Here is a 24,590-nt window from a genome sequence, read left to right on the forward strand (position 1 = left end):
GCTTCTACCTAATATTCGAGCACAGTTTCGTGTCGTGGGAACACAGCTTAAGCTACGGGCCCGATTCCTGAAAAGTTTCCAATCAGATTACAGTGGATCTATCGACAAATTCACGAACATTCAACAGACTCTGATAGTTAAGAACCCGATAAAAAAATAACAGCCTAACTTTTTTTGGATTAGATAGAAGTGGGAGTGGAAAGTTAGCGGTTAAAAGGAAGACAAGGTAGAAAAAAGTTGGGGCTGTATGAGTGTGAAGCTGATGAGTAGGAAGGGAGGATTTAATCAACTTGTTTAATGCATGTAACATGGTTTGTATTTGATCTCAACCTTTTGTATTAGTTTAGGAACTATTTTTAAAGCACTTATTTTAAAAGCTGTTTTAATATGATATTCTACTGGGTTATGCAAAGTAATATTATTCTGTATTCGGCCTTCAACCAGTGGTCTTCAATCCGTTTTTTTTATGGAGATTTTCAGGAAATCCTTGTGGCGCTCGTTAAAACTGAAATTTACTGAAAATCCGCATACAAAAAATAGAATTTTCGAAAAAAAAATATTTTTGGACTAAAAAACATCAATAATGTCGAATTTTTCAAACATTAGCACTCTATCACACTCAAAAGTCACGAGCCGCCAATACCTTTTTGGTAATAACCTAAAGAAATATCGACATGAAGTAATGCGTACGATCGATTATTAATATGAGAGTATGGAATGTATCGGGAGCATCTCTTATCCTCTTCCTATTTTCCTCTTCCTCTCCCCTTCCTTTAACACCAAATTAATTTTAAGATACTAAAACTTCATTTCTAATGAACTTAAGAAATATAAGAAACTTCTGTGGCTTGACTTCAGTTAACTTGTATATTTATATCTGTCTTTGTATATTATATAAAAGCTGTTTGTTTCTTACAAAATAAATAAATACCTTCAACTCATAATTTTTCTCTAAATTGCGTTTATGCGGTGAATTTAAAATTCACGTGACCTAAAAATTCAGTTGAATCTTAACCCAATATTCCCATGTTATGATGCGTTATAAGATCAGCACAAAATACTTAATAATCAAAACAACACAATCGCCCTGACGGTGTTATCGCAAACCTGAGAAAAATTAAGACTATCCTTGCGCCGCGGATCGACCCCATCGAACAAATTTTATTGTATGTAATATTGTGTTATCATATTTAAAATTCAATCCTTTTCTAGATAAGACACTATATTACGTTTAAGAAAGTTTCGGAAAATGCCGTATTGTCTAAGTCGCTAGTTATGCAATATTGCGTTGAGCTTTCTCCAGTATTGTTTCGAAATTGAAATTAAAAGCAGTTACGTTTATAAATTGTCGCGAACATACATTATCATAACTTTGTACACAATTGCGGAATATGGTTAAGTGTGTATAAAAAACAATCCCATAATAGGTACCTCTCCTACCATATTTACTTGAATTATGTGATGTTTCGATTAAGGACAATAACAATACATTTAGTACATTTGGATTAAATATATCTTCCCTTGAATTTCTGAACCCCAGTTAAAAAGACCGAAAACCGCCACTGCGTGCTTGTACTTGCTTAAACATAGATTGTTAAAACCCTATAATTAACCAATTTCAGTACATATCGCGAAAGGTATTTTCATTCTGCAGTTATAAATGATTCATTATGAGATCGAAAAAATAATTTCTCCGCCTTTTTAGAAAGACGGTCCTGCCATTTCCAATGGGAAGTAACATATGAACAAAAGGACGCCCAAGAGTATACAAGTGACCAGCTCGGACTCGGGGGCTCCGGCGATGCTGTTATCAAGTATGACTCTCAGAAACTGGGCGTACAGTATAGGGCCCGCTGTTATTTTATTGGTACACAACTGCTGACCTTGTTTAAATCGGTTGAATTTCGCAGTCATTCCTGGTCTCGAGCCTCTTGAAAAAAACCCTTCACTCTGTTCAGCAACGGGCGCGGGCGATCCGTTTGATGGATTCGCCTATCTTAACAAACGCATTGTTTATAGCACAGGCGTCAGGTCTGGATGATATTATTGTTCTACTGGTATTTCAATGGAAGATGCTTCGAGGAACGATTATCTCTTTCATCATTTATATCTTCGGAACCAGTACATAGTCGGAAAACACGCCAAACGCGTGCCCAAGTGGCGTTTTTCAAGTCGGCTGTAAAAGATTTGCCGGCCTCCGTGTTTCTGGCACTCCTACAACATGGAATGGTCTCTTTAAAAAAAAGTCCCTTCAAGATCCATATTTGATTCTTACTATCCACACAAGACCCTCCACACAGCATTCATAAAGATGACATAGGCCCTGAATGAAATTATTTTCCTGTGCGTAATTCCCTTATTGACAGCCCTGCATTATTGCAATTAATTTCAATTCATGTTCCTAATATAGTCACGCGAATTAAAAATATATTTCACAGCAACAATAATGCCTAAGCTAACTGATTTATAAATTTTCAGCCACACAACTCATATTTTTAATAGCACCGAAACACCTATAACAAAGCATATATATTTTTGAAAAAAAGTTAATAGTTTACATTTGGTTTTCCAAAGCCGTATTGTAAATTTTAGTTCATTTGAATCATATTAGTATATACTTTGTAATTGTTTTGTAATTTTTTTAACAAAAATAATTTTTCTGTGAATTAAAAATCTTGTACCGAAAATAAATAAATACATAATAAATATATCTTCATACTATTGTAAATAATTAATGTAATAAAACAAGGATTATATAAGTCTGACAGAGGCTTAGAAATGACATGATTGATTGCTTCTAGTACTGGCATAGATTTATATTCGTATTCTTGTAATGTCACTATTTGGAATAATCAAATATTTGGAAGAAATATTAATCAAATAATTTTCAGAATCAAAGAGGTTTTCTATGACATTTTTACTAAAAAATTTCAAATTAATTTTACAAGACTGCAACACCCGGAATATTTTGCACGTTTCCTTATATTTTTTTTCTTAATAAATCTGAAACATGACCGTGGTGAGAAGCTAGAAGTAGAACTTACATTTAGCAAGAAAATATTTAATTAAAGAAGAAGATAATAGTACTAAATGTAAACGAAACATGAAACAGAACACGACACAGAAAATAAAAAAAACGGTCTCAACATGGAATTGAACCCAGGATTTCTGTCTTACCGGGACAACGTCTTTATCCACTCGAACATTGGGACCTAATTATTTTACGTTATAATTGTGATCTCCGTTTTCAAATTAAACAATATTATCTTGAAACTAATTTTTCTAATATCTTGGGTTCGATTGTTGAGACCGACATCTTTTTATTTCTGTTTCATGTTTCATTTAGATTTGTTAGCAAAATTTTATTCTTCAAAGGTATATTATATTGATGGGCATAATCTTCCAAAGCTAAAGAAAACTTGTTCTAATGAAAAACTTGGAACAATTTTTCATTGGAACAACTTGAAATTTATTTTTTCAGTTTTTTTCCGTTCTATGAATATAATCTCATTTACGACCAAATCAGAAAGAGTGAATTACGTCCTAAAAATATCAAACTTTTAGTTCTAACAATGGTACAGAATGCGTTAAACTTTATAGTGAAATCAAGAAGACATTCCGATTTTTCCAAAACGTTTAAAATAAAAAAAAATGTATGCAATAAGATACAATGTATTTGAAAAAAAAATGCTTATCCTTAAACACGTTCAAGGGTACGACTGACCTTCAGAACGCTAATTTATTTTAAACTCAAATGAACCTTCACAGTTCTAATTAGTCCTAAACACTATTCAAAGCAGTAAATCCGATAACTCCAGAGGTCTACACTATTATAATAAAATTTAAAAAAAAACATAAACTTGGAAGCCAAAAGCTCTTGGCAAATTGTTTTTTTTTTATTTCATTGTTTACTTTTTTCGAAATGAACATATTGTCTAGACTCTGCACCAACTTTATAATATAACTTCTGCCGATTATTTTGTGGTCACGCGATTGAAAAAATGTATTTTCGAGTGTTTAATATTCCTACACAAGTGTCAACGAGCTTTCTTACAAAAGTAACAAAAATATATATTTACTAATTAAAAATAATACAGTACAGTATACTTGCGGCACGTTTCAGAGTGAAAGATACTCTCGGTATCGCTTTGGTGTAAGACCACCATTTAGAATTGAAACTTTCCTTGTAATGGCTTTAGCCGTGTTTGGTGACCAAATCTGAATAGCCGGTTACGCTCCTATCTTCTTTTTCCCCATCTCCTTCTCCTCCCCGCTACCTTTAGCCTTACAACATTTAGATTTTTCGATTGTTTCCATTAGGGCTTTTAACTTTGAATATTTTTGTAATAATAACGAACGTATTACTATAATGATTTGACTTTTACAACATTTACATAATAAATTTTTCACACCACTCCTTTTGCGTGGAGTTATATACATTTTTTAAACAAAACCATCAATTCGTTAGCTCCAAAACTCTAAACACTAAATAATAGAGGTTTAGTTACGAGTTTATACAAGTAATCAATTTCAATGCGTCAAAAGTTGTTTGTGGAATGGTAACATAATTTAATCAACAGTGGTTTGGCATAAATAATGTATTACTCACCGATAAATCATCCAGATTGACGCAGGTTGTGTAATTTGACCATTCCTTGTTGGAGTCCGGGTGTCGAAACCAAGTACCATTTGGTTCACAATATTTATGGGCAGTCCCTGCAAATAAAAAAAAGAGATATTAGAATATTGATTATTGCGGATTAAATAAGTTGGAATATCAATTTGTATGGATTAAAGACTTTTGGATAAAAGATATTAAAATATTATTACTGTCGATTAAAGACATTTGTATATCGATTACCAAGGATTAAATATATTTGAAGATCGATTCTAATGGATTTAAGATATTTGAATGGGGATTAATGTGGATTAAATACATTTGAATATCGATTACCATGTATTAAAGACATTTGAATATCAATTATTATGGAATGAATCACCGAATCATGGAGACAAATAATTACCGATATTAAGACAACTGATTATATTGGTGTATAAATGACAGAGGTTATTGAATATCGATTTTTGTGAAATAGGGGCCATTACATATAGAATATTATAGTTCTATCGATTATCATAAAAAATACCAATGAATTTCGATTTTTCATAAAGAGATACCATTGATTTTATTGATTATTTTAGACAAGTTTTCTGATTTTTATTGACTGAAAAAATGATGATCATTGAATATGAAATATTTTAGAAAATTGAATGTTGATTATTATTGAACAAAAGCCATTAAATACAGACTTACTAGACATTGTAAAATATACGACAATACAGTCAAATTTTATCTAAAAACATGACATAAATTGTGGAATAGATATTAAAACACCTAAAACAAAGAATGTATTTGATGCTTGTTAAAAATTGGTAGAGTTATTTAAAAATCATAAATAATTATTAATTAAAATATGTGTTTTATAAATAATTAAAAATTAAAAACTATAAAAAATAATTTGAAATTATAGCCTAGATGCAAAATATTCGAAGATATAATAAAAAGTCATGAAAACCAAGCCATTGCATTGTACTTTAAATTGGTAACAGATTTAAATTTGAAGACAAAAAGAGAAAAAAAAACAGCGAAACTTCTTTAATAATATCGATTCATTATAGTTAAATAATACGTTACTCTCCTATTGTTGTTGGAAAGGATTTTTTCCCCATTAAATGAAAATATTTATTTGAACGGTCATAAAAAGAAAAATTTAATACAGTAACGATATTCAGCGGGATCGTTAGACGGGCAATCAAAGCGGGTGGATAGTAAAAAGTCCTCACTACAAACCAGGGCCGAATCAAACATTTTTGTGAAAAGATTTTTTTCTTTAATCATTTTGAAGTAGTGGCATTAACACTATGTTTGTGATACTCTATTTTTACTTCACTCAAATGTAAATTGTTAACCTCGATACAGTCTTACTCCTAGTGAGGTTGATTTTTATGAGAAAAACGTGATTTATGTATAGTAAGATGCAATGAATAAACACTTCTATCGTTTTATTTTATTTTATTTTTATTTTTGTTTATTGCAGAAACAAACAGTACATAATTACATAGATGACAATAGTTACAAAGTTATAAAAGTTAGTATAATAATTGGTACCAATGACATGTCGCTGACATATATACATAGGAGGTATATTATACATTTACGGTTAAGTTACATTTTTAAGTTAAGTTAATTAGTGTGCTGGGGAAGGAGAGAGGTGTGTGTGAGTGTTTGTGTGTGTGTACGTGTGCGTGTGTGTCTGTGTGTGGTTGTATGTGTTATGTTGGCGAATTTAGTGTGCTAAAAAAGTTTTTCTTAAATAGAGGGAGAGAATCAAAAAATATATCGGTACTTGTGCTTGTTTGAATTGAGTTGAATGTTTGAAGGATGCGAGAAATAGGGGAATTGGCTGCAGCGTTTGTATTATTACTAGTTGTGTAAAAAAGGTTGGTGTGTCGAGTTCTTTTAGATGGGGTGTTAAAATTTATTTGGGATAGAAGTTCTGAGCAGTCTATTTCGTTGTGTATTATTTTATGGAGAAATGTCATGTCAGCTACCGTTCGCCTGGATTTCAGGGATTGGAGAGTGCAGATATAATTATTGTTGTATTTATAACCTAGGTACTTAATAAATTTATTTTGTATGCGCTCTATATTATTGACATAGTAAGTGTATTTGGGATTCCAGACAGGCGATGCATATTCCAGTGTACTTCTGACTAGTGAGGAATAAAGCATTACTAGCGTACGTGGATTTTTAAATAATTTACTCAGACGCATTATGAAACCTAACATTTTGTAAGATCTAGCAGTGATTGAAGAAATGTGCGTATTAAATATAAGTTTACTATCTACGTAGACTCCAAGGTCCTTACATTCGGTTTTTGAGATCACGGGTTCATCGCGGAGTGAATAGGGAAAGTTAATTATATGCTTGTTTCTGAATTTTGAATTCATTAATGTTGTAATTGTGATTTAAAACTGTGATTTGGCAGTATTATTGTCTATTCCAAGTCAGACAGATTAAATGAAATAATTATTTTATAAGGAATAATTATTCGCCTGAAACACTCATCCACATTGAAAAATCTCCTGATAAAAGATACATGACGCCAACGGGACTCGAACCCGTGTCCCTTCGATTTCCGGTCGACAGCTTTGACCACTGATCTATGGCGGCTTATCTCTTATCCGCGAAATAATTCAATATATACTAGTGTTTCATTCAACAATTACTGCTTGTTACATATTCTCACCAAAGTTGAAACACCAAAAAATGTAGACAATTTGTCTCGACGCCATCTAGTGAGAGAGTTAGCACTTACAATGCCTTTCTCATATAAAATAATATTTGTTGTTTCAGGTGAAAAAAATGTAACAAGCAGTAATTGTTGAATGAAACACAAGTAAATATTGAATTATTTCTCGGATAAGAGATAAACCGCCATAGCTCAGTGGTCAGAGCTGTCGACCGGAAATCGAAAGGACACGGGCTTAAGTCCCGTTGGCGTCATGTATCTTTTATCGGGAGATTTTTCAATGTGGATGAGTGTTTCAGGCTAATAATCATTGCTTATAAAATAATTGTTACCCTTTGTGCTATGCATAAAAAATCTTGTCTGTAACATTAGTTTACCAAAAAAATAATAATTAAATGAAATATATCTATAATAATAAAATAATATAAATTAGTTTTAGTCGCTCAAAAAAATAAATAATTTTATAAAATTTAAAAGACATTTTATATTGATGTTTCAATATACGCAGCGTTCGCGTATTGATCGTGAGATGGCATGCCAAATGTAACGAAGATCTTTCATCATTTTAACTATTTTTTTAATGCTAATACCGCACAAGAGTCCTAACTGCTCCAAACCGTCTGGAGCCAATGAGGCTATGGCATCCCTAATTGGGGTATGTTGTGACGCTAAAGATTAAATTAAGGAAGGTAAGTACCTGGCTATTTAGATCTGGTCACCAAATACAGTTTAAGCAATTTCAAGCAATATTTCTAAATGATGGTTTTTAACCAGGACGTTACTGAGAGTATCTTCCACTCTGGAACGTGCTACAAGTACACTCTATATATTGTTGTTTATGAATAGAAAATTGTAAATAATATAAATTAATTAAGTAAAATTAACCTGCGCACGCTGGGATTTGAACTGGCGACCTCCGGATTGCTAGTGGAGAGCCCAACACCTCGACCATGGAGGCTGTCAATTGTCAGCTGATAAGAGATTTTATATTATTTGTCCTGCTCGTTTTGTAAAATTGCACGTTTTAAACAGTATATAAAAAAACAAAACAGTATATAATATTATTACGTTTTCTACATACGTCCCAGTTTAATTATAATAATTTGTTTTTCCCGCCCTGGTACCACGTTCCAGTTGCGCCTATGCTAGATGCGGCCCTGCTTCAAATGGCCATATTATACAGATGGCTTTATACGCTTCAAAGTATAAACTTCCCATGGGGCTAGTCCGCATGGAAACGTTTTGCTGGAGACGAAATGGAATCGATCGTAAATATTTTAATGAAAATCTCGATACATCATCAGAATTAAAGTGTATTGGAAGGATTGATATCAAGATTAATTTAAAACATATTTTGGATTATTGTGTCTAATATGATTGCCCGCAGATTTTGCGAATGCAGCAATACTGTTAAAAAATACTGTTCAACGCATTCTGTACCGGCTATACGTGTAAGACATGGTGTCACTACCGAACTTGCTCGATGGAACGACTCCGAATTCAATATAATGACGCCTGTAGAATCATATTTGGATACTGACAATACCGCAGCGCGTCGAAAATGTTCACGGAATTAAGACTAAATGGATTTGCCGTCCTTATGAGACACCGGGTCACTAGAGACAGGATGCGGCTAATGGCCTCCGCCAACACGGTGGCGACTGTAGCCTACCAGCACCAAGCGCCACTCCTGATTGAGCGCTGGGCCCAAGCTAACTCAAGACCAGGCCCTGCATAGTTGTCCTTAATTGTTGATTTATTCTTCTTTATTTATATAATATGATCTATATGGGACGTGTGGGATTGCACTAACCTCCCCACATCCTGGAATAAATTTATTATTATTATTGTATAACGCCATTTTCATGAGAAAATCACCTCAAATGTACCTCGAAAATACACATATATCAGTCCATTGTTCTCACTTTATCAGGGCATATATGATAAAAAACGGATTTAGCCATTTCAACCAACTTCTAGATTCTGAATAGTGGTCCTCAATAAGGGTGATACTAAGCATTTAACACTAAGAATTTGCCTCAAAAATAGATGGTATTGTTGCAGTCAAACTTATACAATGTCCTCTTTCATAAATTAACCATTTTTCGTCGTTAAAAAAGATAAACAAGTAAGCGAATTAACGTAAGTGTATAAATTAAATTTTTAACCAATGAAATTTTTACGGTAAAAAAACTTTGCATATAATTTTTGGTTCCCTCCAAACTACCCCCGCTCAACGAACTGAGCAGGTCCCTCACGAAGAAAACTTACCGCTATTAAATATTGTTAATTTATTAAAAATCTGGTTAAATTTTTCGTTTTCCTGTTAAAACTGGGACTGGAGGCCCATAACGAATTATTTGACAAAATTCATAACAAAATATCAGTAAAGCGCGAATACGTTATGAGATGTCAAAACCCATGTTCTTCAAAATAATAATAGTGTCGCATCGCGTCCATTACATTTATTCGGACAAGGGCACCTGCGTGAACACGTGTTCACATATTTTTTTTGGGTATCTTCATAAAAAAAGCTGTACTCATTTTTCTAGCAAGTAAGTTAATAAATACTTAAAATTGATCGGTGTCCCAAATATATGGACAAAAATGATTTCGTACACTTTATTTTGCCCTTTTGACTGCTTAATCATTTATTTGATAGTCGTGATTGGCTCATAGCGTTATACGGACGTCGTGTGGATAGAACCAAGGAATGATAATTTTAGAAAACTAAAAGAGGAATTATCTTCCTGGTTAAATTTTCACATAATTTATCATTTAGCCATTTGTATTTTTTTTTGTTTGCGTAATCCAATGTTTCTTGTTCAAAGAGCTGGAAAATCAGCACATTTTTATGAGAATATTTGGCATTATTTAAAGAGTTTCATGTTAAGTTTCCAGAATTTATAAAAGTATTTTACAAGAGATTAAAGGAACGATCAAGTCTTTTTGGTTTAAATAATCTCTTGAATGTTTTCATTTTATTTATTCTAACTACTCATTAAGGATATTAAAGTTACCGTAGTTGTAAGGGTTCAGGTCTAGGCCGAAGGAAATATTGAAAGATTATTAAATTACAATGCATAAATTAAAGTAGTTAATTTAATTAATTAGTTTATAATATGCCATTGAAAAATAACAATGAGCTATGAAAGAATATATTCAATATTTTCACTCTCCTAACTAATCGACGTCCTTAACTTAGGAAATAACGAAAAAACAAGTTACATATAATAACAATATTATGTATCTGTATAACTTGTACTGGGTACAACTTCTTCTAAGCCACACATTTTATACTTTTCCTTTATATACGTTTGTTAAAAGTATATGTAATACAAATGTCCAAATAATGGAACGGAGATGTCGGAAAATATTATTTTTATTATTACATTAGATCCCAGTGAGGATATCATTATATCTATGTGTTAATAAGAAAAGAAGACAATAAATCATTATTATTATTAAATCATTATTATTATATTATTATTATTATATATTATTTTCACTTTTAGGAATTTATGTACGTTTCCAAAATTGTTCTCAAACTAAATGCAATCTAGATAGTGTATTGGTTAAATATAGCAATTTACTATTTTTAATGTGCGACATCTATTGAGTTTTCCACAAGTGAGTTCAATTGAAAAATAATAATCGAACCACTAAAAGTCAACCGAATATTTTTCTGATTTTTATGTTTCGAATTTTCGATTGAGAGTTTCCACACGATCGGATGTCGGGATGTCTATTAATTTCCACTTCCAACGTTTGCAATCATTTATGAAAACAAAAGTGGAATTCAAATAGACATATTTAAAAAATACATATTGACGTTAAATAATAAAAAAAGATTTATAGTAAAAACTCAAAATAACCCAAAGTACCAACGAATTTACAAAAAAAAATTATAAAGCTTAAAGTTATAAAGATTTTAAAAAAAAACTTTTATGTACGAGTATTATGTGTGTTCAAAATATATACCAGCTATACCAGTAGAAGAAAAGGTTACTTTAGAAAGTAACACAAAAAATAATTTTATTCATAAGTTTTTACACAATTCTTAACTAGAATTAACTCTTCCACCCACAACCTCATTTTTCTTAACCCCTTCGCACACCATTTCCATTCAGTTAACAAGGTCTTGATGAAAGCAACCATTTACAAAGTTAACCTTAACTACCGGCCATTTGAAATTTTGTGAAAAGTTGCCCAGCCACAGGTTCTCTCGGATTTAGTCGAGCGGTCTAAGTGGATAATGCTGTTAAATCAAAAAACAGAGCGGAGCATTTAAATTTTAATCTAGTCTAGTACGAACTCTGAGCATCAAAAAATTTACGAGCGTGTTTCGTGGCAGTTTCTGTTGATTTATTCCACAAGATTTTTTGGTATAAAGACAAAAAATTTTGAATAATCTAAAAACTATCAAAAACTGCTTATGAAGCTGTACATTTTCTAGAGGAATAAACATGCTTAAATCGGAAAAGCCTGGATGCGAAGCTAAGACTTTGAAACACTCATCTACTATCGAATGTATTTTTGTGTGATCTTTAAAAAAGTTTGCCTTTTTTGATTTTGATTTTGACGGGGTACGCGTAACGTCGTACGCAACAAATTCTAATTTATATACATATGTTACAAAATTTACAACAAACATAAGTTCTTTTGACATAATTTGTAAAGCGCATTAGTAACCTATGAGGGAGTCTACGCAGCGGAACTTTGTACAGAATTGTTCACATTCTAATGCATCCGGTCGACCGAACCGTGAGGTAGAGTTAAGTTAGCGGTAAGTTCTGTCAGAACCCTCCAACCAATCACAGGGCGTTAAATTCTCTCACAGTTTTAATCATTTTTAAATAACGGTTCATTACTTTTACCTACGTATAATCATATATTATAATAAAACTTATATATTCAGAATCAGGGTTTGTTGTTCTATCTGAATATGTGTTTTTGAAGCCATAGTACTTATCACACAAGTTCCTTTTTTGTAATGTATCATTATTTAAAAATAGTAAAAAAATACACTAAAAATATTTTCATCAGTTTAACGATGCTTAAATAAATGCGGAAGAAGAAAAAATTATAAGTACATAGCTGTGATGACATTGTCACACATGAATTTCTGCGAAAAATGTCGCTACCATTCAAAACGCACAACATTTCGGTCTCGCTATTGGGCAGTATAATGGACGGTTAATTTTTTAACATTTATTTAAAAAGTTTTTTATAATTTCAACTTATTTCAGATTGTTTTCAAATGAACGTATGTATTTATACAAAGATAGAGGTCACAGAATTGGTATCATTATTAATCTTTCCCCAAAACTATTATTAGAAATTCTTCACACAAGATAAAGTAAGATACCTGGTAGGGACATTTTGTCAATGACTTAAAATTCTCGCTTACGTCGAAAACGGAGCTCTATCACCTAGATTATATCAATTGCGAACGTTCAATATCTTTCATGGAAGGAACCCACAAAAGGTTTTTTTTACACCTTACATTTTCGTGAAAATTGTTTAGAACTCGAACTTCCTTTGTACACACGAGTGCTTCGCCATAAATTGTTGGATTTCTTTCAATGGTATCGAGTAGCGGTGTTATTAGAGCTGTCAATTGTAGACGCTTACGCACTATTTCTTTGTGCCACAAATATAACAATTATTGTTCACATTTCAAATAAAATCTATAGAAATAATAAATTGATGTGCTGCTTTTCGTTTTTTTATTCGGTAGAACTCGGATTATTACTGTCGTAATAAGTATCATCACACATATTAATTTTAGCTGTGGGTTGTCTGTGAGTGATTATGATTCTGATTCAATGAACTCGATTCTGACTGAGTGTGTCAATAATTCAGACATGCTGAAAAGTACCTACCCATTCTATAATATTCTAACAGATTTTTATTCAAAAATTGGAACTAATGTGTCAAGAATTCCGACGAGCGAAAAAGTACCTACCGATCATTTGATATTTTTTATCAGAAAATTATTTTAATTCTTTATTTGAAATGCGTATTTTTATGTCATGTAAAGTGAAATTTTGTTATTTTTCAAGGGTTGGCGTTTTCCATTTTCAAGAAAGCGTTATTTATTACCTAACTAGATTTACTAACGTAATATCACAAGGTTTTTCACCAATCTGTGTCAGTATTGCATTAAATACGTTATAAACTTTAACGAAATTAGTTTTATGCTTGACAACCGTATTATCTTTGGTATGAGACTGACATCACCTTTGGAAGGCGAATCAACTATCACACGAAAATAATTACTCGTACCTTACTACAGATCTACAATATTCGTATCGGATTTAAATAAAACACTAAAATCAATCTTAAGTAGTACATAATAACAATAATAGTAACCAATGCACATTTACCAATAAGTTAATTGTCGTAGAAAGATTATTCATTTCTAGATTAAAAAAAAAAAAACATTTAAATTAGTATAGCGGAAAAGAGCAATTATAACGTTCATCGTCTCCCAAGCTCTTACGGCCACGTTTTAATTCAGCTGCCCAAAATTTCACTATGGTAAATGATGGTGCAGAATCCCCATACACGGTGTCCAACTCATCTTTGATTTGCGTAGGCGTATTGCCTTTCAAAAACAAAAATTTAATAACAGCTCGATACTCAATTTTTTCCATTTTCACAAAAACACACATATCGACTCACACAAATAACTCTCAACTAAAAACTGCGCATCCAAAATGGCCGAAACTTTGGTGAGTAACTGTCAAAAGATACATAACTACATTCACTAGCTTTTATTGACGAGTACCGCCATCTTTGCGTTGAGGTCGGAAACTTTTCAGACCACCCTCTTATGTGTATCCATACATGGAATAAGACGGCCTCAATAGATTAATTTGTACTTAAAATTTTACAACATTAACGTTAAAAGACGTGCTACTTAATTACAATGTAATGCATGTAATGTAGTGACGTTGTTTGGTATAACTTTTTTTTTAATAACTACAAAGATAGATAGTGTTTGAAGTAATGTTGTTTTTTTCCATATTTTAATTATGGCTGACAGACTAAGTAAAGAGTACCAAGCGAACATAAGACAAAAGGACTACAACACAGTTCAAGGGAGAAGTTTGTCCGAGAAGTTTTAAATACTTATTTATTTGGAACGAGTTTTCGGCATTTGTCGTTCTGCCCACATCTAATTCTTTTCTTCAGCTACTGCCTCTACCCGCATCAAATTATCGTCCAACAATGATATGGCACGATTAAGTTAATCCCCCGCAATTGGCGACTCAAGTCAAGAGTCGTGCGTAATAATAATTTACTTAAGTACAAATATTTAGATGTTTTACGATTTTCTAAAGAATTTAATTTTCCACATTATACAATAAAACCACAGTCGAAAAGTGGTTCGTAAGTGAGAGATTATGAACTTTAAATCAATTTTTATAAGATCCGATACTTTATTTTTTTCTGGTAGATAAAAAACTTGATTATTTGAAAAGGCCAAAATGTGGTCAAGATGTGGTCTACTCGCGTCTTGCGGTATTCATTTATTTAAAACAACCAAAATAATATTTCTTAGCGATTAAATTTTCAAACAAAAAACACATGATTTTAAATTTCTTTGTGTGCTTCACCTGAAGCTAAGTAATTAATTTCATTTTCGATTTTGTTTTCTTGATTGAATGAGTGAATGAAGTGGAATCTTGGAAGTGGAAATTAACTCACTTCCCGAGATCCGGTCGTGCTGAAACTCAGCAGATACACTCGCTGTCGATGACAATGTATTTTGAAATTGGATGACATTTTATTTAATAAATATAAATTTACAGCAGTTAACATACGAAATAAATGTCAGTAATATCCAATTATACTTTAGCTTAGGTGATAGCGTTGTTGACTGAGGATTGAACCTGGGAAGGAATATTTACCAGCCGGTAGCTGAGTTGACATCGTGTTTGGGTCCCACACAGGCGTAGTGTGTTTTCCATTACAACACAAGCAACATTCTCCGCTTACTGTGGTGGTAGTTGGAGATTTTCAAATATTGTCAGGTTAATTTTTTTTTTTAATACAGCATAGACATGAATAAAAAAATATCATCTAAGAATTACTTACATTGTAAATAAAATTATTTTCTGAATAAAAATTAACACAAAGAAGAGAAAGAAACTGATCGTAAGGAATATAAAAAAATCATTCCTCTATCATTCTATAATTTCCTAAATACTTTTTATGTATCTACAGCTTGACACGAATTACATTGCAGTCGGTGGCGTGGCAATTTTAGATAATATTGGGGACATCATCAGTATTAATACGAATTAAATAAAGGAACAAATAAAAAATACAACAACACAAATTTAACTGTATGTTTCCAAAGCACATTGATGCCAAAACCTAGGCTTACATCACTGTTCGTTGATTTTAATTAGTAATTAATTCCAATTAGTGTCACTTTATAGTTTTATATTTAAAAACAAAAATAGTTAAATTTCAGAACTCAAAAACACACACTCTGTAGTCTGCTAACGAGAGAAATCCTACGAATGATTTATCTGTCAATTCTGTACCGGTATTTATAATTTAATTTTAATATCAAATATGAAAATGTTAACAAACTTACCGAAACATCAACTCGAAACGTCCATCATTTTAAATTAACTCGATATTTGGAAAACAAGTTTCTTTTCTGTGGGAAATTACCGAGAAAACTGTTTCTTTACGTTTTATGCCGTTTGTAAAATAACTTTTAGTTGTATATTAATGAAAAAATCCCACCAGTTTGTAATCATACGCTTTGGTTTTTTTTTTTATTTTATCCATAGAATATTTGAAATAAACTGTGAAGAATAATTATTTATCTCTACAATGACGAACAAATAACATGTCTCTGCACTATAGAAAAAAAGATAAAAAATACTTTTATAATTTATGAATGCCACGGTCAGATCTGTCCTTCAGAGGCACTAATGCTATATATATAATGTTTGTGGCTAATTATGTCCGTACGAGGCTTGAGGGGTTAATAAACTGTAAGTTTTTAGTTCTATGTAAAACATTTACGGGAATTTTTGGTTGTACGTTCAAAAATACCCTCACTGGTTTTCAAACAGCATTTATCACAGACATTTTGGTATATATTCCTTAACAGTTTGCGGATTTTTGTCACCCGAAACCATACGCATTTTTATTACCACCCTTTTATAAAATTTATTTAAAAATCATATTTAGTATTGCTGGAAATAGCAGACTATAAAGTGTGGCAATTTTTTTTTTCAGTTCTGATACTTTTAATACAGATTGAGACAGCTGAAAAACGAACATCATTAAACAATTCGTTCCTCTTTTGACCATTTTAAAATGTATATGGTTCTGCGTAATTGCATAACTAATTTATTGTGCGAACACTAATTTATTAAACCATTTAACTAATCGAACAACTGAAGAATACAGATCACGAAGTTCGCGAAATATTGCATCATGTCTTAATTTAATATTTTCAAATTTGACAATTCGAAGTACAGTGCTCGTTATAAGTTATAACGTCACTCGTGAATCAAAAATTTCATTTCCTTTGAATACTCAATTCAACTTCCACTTCCACCCCCATTGTCCGATGTAATTGAAACCTCGACAGGTAAAGGAAATCCAAAAGGAAGCCGTGATTGATCTAGGTTCACAATGAAATGATAAATTTTCTAATTTCTCGAGTTTATATTGTTAGCTTTGAGAAAATACCTGATTTATTTTGATTAAAATATTTGTAATCGAATAATTCAAGATACTGCATTTTTGTATGACAATAAATAAATAACCAAACTTAGGAAGTCCTAAAAAAAAGTAAACGTAACGTACCTTATAATCTACGCGTTCATAGATGGCATAAATTGAATTATTTCATGAAAATTCACTTTTTGACATTTATCTTTTAAAAGATTTAGAATTATTGTAATTCAATTATTTTTATTGCAAAGGTTAAGAATGTGTTCGTGGTTGAAATTAAACTGATTAATATTTTATAATAGATTTATTCCGTTGTCAGGATAAAACCACATAAGTAATAAATCACAACAAACACAGCAAAGATTATTTGAGTAATCGCGACGTGAAATGATTAAGTTGTTTTGATTAGCGCTTTTAAAATATGTAAGTATTGGACTGCCTGAGTACCTTCTCGATGTCGCTTATATAAGGCGCAAATGCATCGAGAGTAATCCAGCGAGTAGATAGATGGACAGTACCTACAATGTTTTACTAGTAGGTTCTAATGCGATTCAAGTAGCAGCTAGGAACGTTTCCGAAAATGCAACACGAAATATCAGCGGACAAATCCCTTCCTGTATCGATCACATATGTTGCAACTCAAATAACACTGAAAAAAACATGTCGATATTATTGAAAACCAGCATAACTGACCACTACACCCGTATATTTGTTAACAACATAGACAAAAAGTACCAACCCCAAAAAAACTGACAGAAAAAACAAGAAAAACATATTCAAATATGAAAACTTTAGAAACAAATCTTAAGATGGAAACTTGGGCATCAATAATTGAATCGGAAAATCCAAATACTTGTGCAGAGAATTTCGAAACTGTTTTCCTAAATCACATAAACCTTTCTACACAAATACTTGTCTCTAAAACAAAATCTAAACACAGATTAATAAAGCCATGGATAACCCATGGATAAGTGATTTCAATCAGAAATAAAAAAAAATACTATCACCAGTCTAAAAATTCCCTAAAAACGAAAAAATCGCTACTTTCTGCAAGAAATACTGAAACAAACTTACGATTTTAATTAGACTGACTAAAGAAAAGTATTTTCGTAATGAATTAATAAATGCTGGTCAAAAAAGTAAAGAGTTCTGGAAAATTATCAAAACAATGACCAACAAATGCACAAAACAAAATTTCCAAAAGAAGTTACTCATAAAGGAATGAATAAATAATAAATAAATAATAAATTCTCACAGAAAAAAACCCAAAACTTTGTGGTGATATCTTTAACGATTATTTTGTTAATGTCGGCGCTAATCTTGCTAGTAATATTATCAAAAAATTATAAAGCCTTTAAATTACAAATAAAACAACTTCTTGATCAACAAAATAATAATTACAAGTTTTAATTTGATTTTTTACATATCTTCCGATTACAGGAACATATTAGTAGTAATTGATCAAATTCAAATTTTAGTGGTACATACTCAGTATTTAATTAACTTTTTAATTTCATAAAATTAAATCACAAAATTTTTTTTTTCTTGTTTTACCATATCCTCTTAAAATATTATATCAGCATTCGAGCCACCAACAGATTACTGTCGCAATTTATTATGTAGGTACCTTCGCTTGCAATATTATCAGCTCTGTTTACTCCAAATGAATACCACAACTCCATGTACCTATACCACCTACTACCTACTTATTAATCGAAATGTAATAATATTATTTTATTTTTATTCTTAAATTAATGTTCAATGTAAATAAATATATTCCTATATTTATTTAAATTTACTGTGTATCTAATTTAGTAACAGCTATTGTAGTCTATTTTCATTATCTATACTTTTGTTATCATGTTTTATACATTTTGTTTATTTCTTACTTTATAAATAAAAACTTTATTTCTTTTCTTTACCCATTATAATATATTGTAATGGCACTACTCTCCAAATCAAACACGAGAAACGTTTTTCTCTATTGAATTGGGTAGTTTATTTATTTATTTATTAATCTTAAGTTAGCTCACATCTTCGTGTGTGCTAATAGTTTTATAAACATATAAACATGTACATTGTTTGGCAAACATAATCTTTCTTTAAATATTTCAATAAAGTCACAAAAAAGAAACATTAATAATTGAGATAGACATATTTTCTTAATTCATTTTTGAACTTATTAATATTTTCTATCACAGCAATTTAAAAAGAAAAAAGTTAAAAAGAAAACATTTTTATTGTAATTAGTTTTTTTTGTTTAACATATTTATGTTTTTATATAAAAGAAATGTATTCATAAATAAAAATAAATAAAAAATTCTAGTTATTATCGCTACAATATGTTGCCGCCCGTTACGCCGAAGATTCTAGAGGTCGCCTAGTGCTTGTAGGAATAGCGCGGTAGTTTCTAGTACGGTCCGGCTTGACCTCTAGGCAAATGTACAGAGGTCCTACAACGGCCTAGGTACCGTATCACCTTACCGCTTGGTACTGTGCACTAAGTAGTACCCGACACCTTTTTTTTTATTAAAGAAATAAAGTAATTGCATATAAAATCGTTTTTACATTGGGTTTCTACATATTAAGAGATTAGATTACTACTCTTACACAGGAAGAGGAGTGCACAGTTCATTATTGTGGTTATTTTTAAGTAATTATTAATATGATATGTATTACGTATTGTAGTAAGAAAGTAAAAAATATTTAAAATTTTATGTTTTGTAGATGTAATATAAGTGTAAGTAGTAAAGTAATATACTTTATACAGAAAATGGGTGATATGGGTTATTTATAAGAGTAATTTATGTGGAAGAGTTTTCGTTGATAAGTTTGTTTAAGATATTTTTAATAGTGTTAAATGTTTGGATTTTGCCATGAATGCTTCTAGTTTCACCCGGTAATCAAAAAAAGCTCTTCCTTAGTAAGTATAATAATTTTGGACAAATTAAGTATTTATTTATTTGTTCGCGTCCGTAAATACGTAATATGAAAATGAGTAAATAGTTTTCTCAGCATAAAAATGCAATTCTTTCAAGAAAGGTATACAAGTACAAAAATAATTTTTCGTAAAATAATTTAATAAATGACATCTATAAACGTGTAGATTATAACGTACGTTACGTTTACACCCAAGAACGAAACATGTTTAATAAATCATATTAAATTATATTTGATATTCATCAACAATTTTCATTTCTGAATCTTTTGACAGCACGCGACATTTGGAGATACAAAAAAAAAATTCTGTTGTTTATTCTCCATATATTTTTTAAAAATTACCTTCAAACGGGAGTCAGCAAGGGAAATAATTTCCCTTGTGGCCTATTTCATCTTTAGGGATGCTGTGTGGATATGTTAATAACGATAGTTCCCGCAGTGATAAGTGCATAATTTTCGTCATTGTGAATATTTTTATGTTTTTAAAACATATATGAAAAGATATATTCTAGTACAGCGCCTACAATTTGATAATTAAATAGCGCTATTAAAATTATCCTAGAATAATTATAATTACTACTAGTGGACCCCGCAATGCTTTGCGATTAATAATGTATTTCTCGGGCGTCTCCGACTTTTTCCACCATTCCCTAGTGTACACCACAATTTTACTGTTAAGGCGATGCACTACGTCGTGTAATATTTTAAATTGAGCCGCTATCAATAACAATCCTTTCGTAGATGGCGATAAGGTTTAAATTCCCGCTTAACACCATCTGCCTGTTTTGATTTATGCAGGAAAAAAAACATGGCCAAAAAGTGCCTTTTATTTTATTTTGTGGATGTTCAGGCATAAATATTTAATTTTTTTCGATCATTTTATAAATAACTTAATTTTCCACATTAAACAATAAAATCATAACCGAAAATGGGTTCGTAAGTAGGAGATTTTGAACTTTAAAGTTTTCATAGGCCTTATACATTATTTTTTTCTGGGCTTATCTAAAAAATACTCGATTATTTCAAAGGCCAAGATGTATTCTACTCGCATTATTTAATTAATGCATCTGAAACATTTCTATCATTATGGCATCGCCTTAAAAAACTACATTACTTCGTATCTCATTCCCATGCAGAGATATTGCGTTAAGTATTCCTCGAGCGTTCCCGATTTCTTCTACAATTCATCACCTCTCTAAATACTCCTGGCACTGATAATAACGAACTTTGAAATTTCCTGCAATATCGGTCGACTACTTTTCGAGTTTTGCGAGCACAAACATACACAGGATGAATTTTTAAATCTACGCGTACATTTTGTCCATTAAAGCGTTCCTTAAAATCAAAGTATTTATCTTTCATCTACATTACCGCCTGGAAAATACAGTTTTTAAACAAAAAACAATATGTGGAGTGAGAGAAGCTTTGAGATTTGTTTTAGGTAAAAGAAAACTGCTGTGAAAATGCCGTAATTTTAATTGCAATAACACCGACGAAAGGCAAGCAGCTAATGGTGTCAAAAAGGGCAGTCATTATTATAATCAAAATAACCGTAGGGTGCTAAACACGCTACAGTGTGCACATTAGTATTAAATTTCATTATTTTATTTTATTATATCTTGTACCAACCGTGGCGTGGTACTAACGAATACGTACCTCTTGATAAAAAACATCTTATGACATACAAATTACAATGTTTTCTGTTAAGTATTTTACAATTATGCTGCGATATTTCTGATGATTACCAACAGTGTAAACATACTAATATGATTTAAATTATCTAAAATTATAACCACGCTTTAGGTAACAAAATATAAACTAATAACCGGTCGGTGGCTGAGTTGACATTGCGTTTGGGTCCCACCCAGGCGTAGTTTGTTCAATTACTCGGCTGGCTAAGTCCTCCATCACAACACAAGCAACATTTTCCGCTTACTGTGGTAGTAGTTAGAAGGTTTTCAAATATTGTCAGGTTATTAATAACGCGGGAATCTTTATCTTTCTTTAAAAATAAAATTATAACTACTGTTTTAAAGAAAAAAAATTTGAAATGCTTTTTTGTATTTTTTTTCGCTGCCATTAAAAACATCTGCAACTTCTGCATATTGGTTACCTAAGCTGTGCATGCATGGTATAAACGAATTAGTATTAACATTATTGTTACAGTGAAAGATGTTTTTAGTTCGCGTGGCTCTATTAGGAACACTAAAAGAAATTAATTGCAACAATGCTGGGCTGTCAATAAGCGAATTAATTATAAGTAGAAGAAAAAAAAATCGAAATTCCTTTTCAACAGAGTGAGAAGTATCTAAGTTCCCGAACTCAATGTTATAAGCAGATGCGGTCTCTAAAAAAGTCGTACAATGACACTAAATTTCATATCACCTGTACTCACAGGTACACAAAACTATCAAGCAAGCAGCAATTTTCCTTCGCCTTACGACTTGCGACATGGTTCTTGTTGGTTTAAAATCAGAGGTTCTCAAACACTATTGGACCGCAACCTAATTTAATAATTCCGATGTTAAAGGAGTTTCATTGGTCTAAAAATACAGTTTTCCTCAATGTTTTGTATTTATTTTGGAATAGGTAAATGAGTAAAATCTCAAATTGTAATATTTAATTATTGATGATAATATTAAGCAAAATTTAAGAAAAATCAGAAAAAGATACGGTCGCATATAATTGAAAGATACTTGAGCCCAGGACCTTCGCCAGCCCACAGAATATTTTGCAGTGCCCTGGCAAAGCGAAGGTCTTGGGCTTAGGTCCTCGATGCGACTGTATATTTTTCTTATTGTTCTGTTTAGTCTTAAGTTAAGCCTTTAAAGCTTTGAAAATGTTAGATTTTAAGTTTTTGCCTACCTATTTCAGTTCATTTTTTTGAAGTTTGATTTTAATTTTATACCTACCTATATCAGTTCACTTCTTTGATGTTTGATTTTAATTTTATACCTACCTATTTCACTTCACTTCTTTGATGTTTGATTTTAATTTTATACCTACCTATTTCAGTTCACTTCTTTAATGTTTTATTTTATCCCTACCTATTTCAGTTCACTTCTTTTGATGTCAGCTGCCAACTTTGGAAGGACGAAGTTATTTAAACAATTTTTTGATTCTCTAAAAATCAGCTCACAGTCCACAAGTTTAAAGCATCTGGTTTAAAGCCGATGCGAGTAACCAAGTGAAAAATACCGAGGCAGAGCAAAACAACTTAAAGCCATTTCCTGAGAGTCTGAACTAGAGCCTTTTCTTCGCTGCTTACTTTCATTCCGAATCTACCTTTTGCGCAGTAAGACAGGCGTAGTTTGGGGTAGTTGGTTATATAGTTGGGGGTAGTTTTAGACAGTAAAGTGCACCGGAGCTCTATTTAAACCGGAAGTATTTCCCACCAAGCCGTGGTTTAAACAACCTGTGAAGTTAAAAGTTTGCAAATAGCTGAGCTTCGGTAATGTCGATATATTGTCTTATTCTTAAAAGGTTTTTGACGAGAATTTATAAAAGTTGTAGCATGGTTTTATCACAATATGGTTCATAAATAAGTTATCGTTTTCCATATCATTTTATTATGTAGGAGTTGTTCGAAAAACGAACAGGGGTTGGAATAGCCGACTCAAGGGCTATTCCACACAGATAACAAATCAATTAATTATACGGTTTTTGACAGGCGAATGCGGAAACACAATGCGTAACGTTACTTCACAAGCAACTTACCGGTGAAATGATGGTGAAATCTGCATCAGCCTCATCTGTCAGCACTGGAACTGAACTGTCGTTCGTTATCACTCGTTATTTTAGATTAAATTGCGATAATAAATACGTATTATGATTATTCCGATAACACAACCGGGGATCGATAATTGACAGGTCGAACCGTTTTTGTGCAACTGGCTGGGCTCACGGCTTTCCGTCGTTTTAGCTGACTTGTGCGAACTTAAACTAAACAGTTCAAATCCTGACGATACGATTGGTTAGTACACGGCCTGTCAAAAGCAATTGGCGTTACGGAACATTCCGCCCACCAAACTACAACAACGTGTATTTTAAATAAAATTTAGAAACAAAACGGGCAATGCTGTGGAACGTTGCGTGAACGAAGAAACAGTGAAAAGAGAGAAGAAAAAGAAAAAAAATATATATTAATAATAATAATGAAAATGATAAGAAAGAATGCGCCGCGGAAGCGAAAATGATTAGTCACATTGACTAGGCAATGGACACAATTTGGGTAATGGTCTCGTGAGAAGAGAACCATTCGATGTACGAACCGTAGCGATACGAACAACGCCGTCGGGGCCTGGATGACAATGTTCTCGATGTAGAGCGTCTATCACAAGAGAAGTAAGCTTAGATTCGCGAGGAAATAGGGCAGGATGTTTATACTCGAATTCGAGCCCAGATTGAGATAACCTGCCACCCACCCTGAGCACACCGTGGTCGTCAATGAAGGGATTAAGCTTCCGCATTTGTTTCGACATAAGGTTGCCCTCTTTCAAGCGTGTGATATCATTATTAAAATGTACATGATGAGTGCGTTTAACTACTGTCAAAAGTGAAGTGTGAATTTCGGCACGGTTTAATGGAAGATACAAACGACGAGATTCTTTATTCTGTAGGTTG

At 31.9% G+C, this 24,590-nt stretch overlaps 1 protein-coding gene across 1 annotated transcript in view; it reads right to left on the bottom strand.

Moving 5' to 3' along the window:
- The window catches only part of Dh31-R (Diuretic hormone 31 Receptor), a 545,747-nt gene that overhangs the window by 157,793 nt on the left and 363,364 nt on the right, over positions 1–24,590 (bottom strand). The window contains exon 4 of the mRNA XM_089636652.1: positions 4,610–4,716. Coding sequence (XP_089492778.1) covers positions 4,610–4,716 — 107 coding nt within the window. The remainder of the gene's footprint in view (positions 1–4,609; positions 4,717–24,590) is intronic.

This window comes from Hesperophylax consimilis, chromosome 10 (assembly GCF_061612785.1).
Source record: "Hesperophylax consimilis isolate HC1 chromosome 10, BYU_Hcon_1.0, whole genome shotgun sequence".
Taxonomy (NCBI): domain Eukaryota; kingdom Metazoa; phylum Arthropoda; class Insecta; order Trichoptera; family Limnephilidae; genus Hesperophylax; species Hesperophylax consimilis.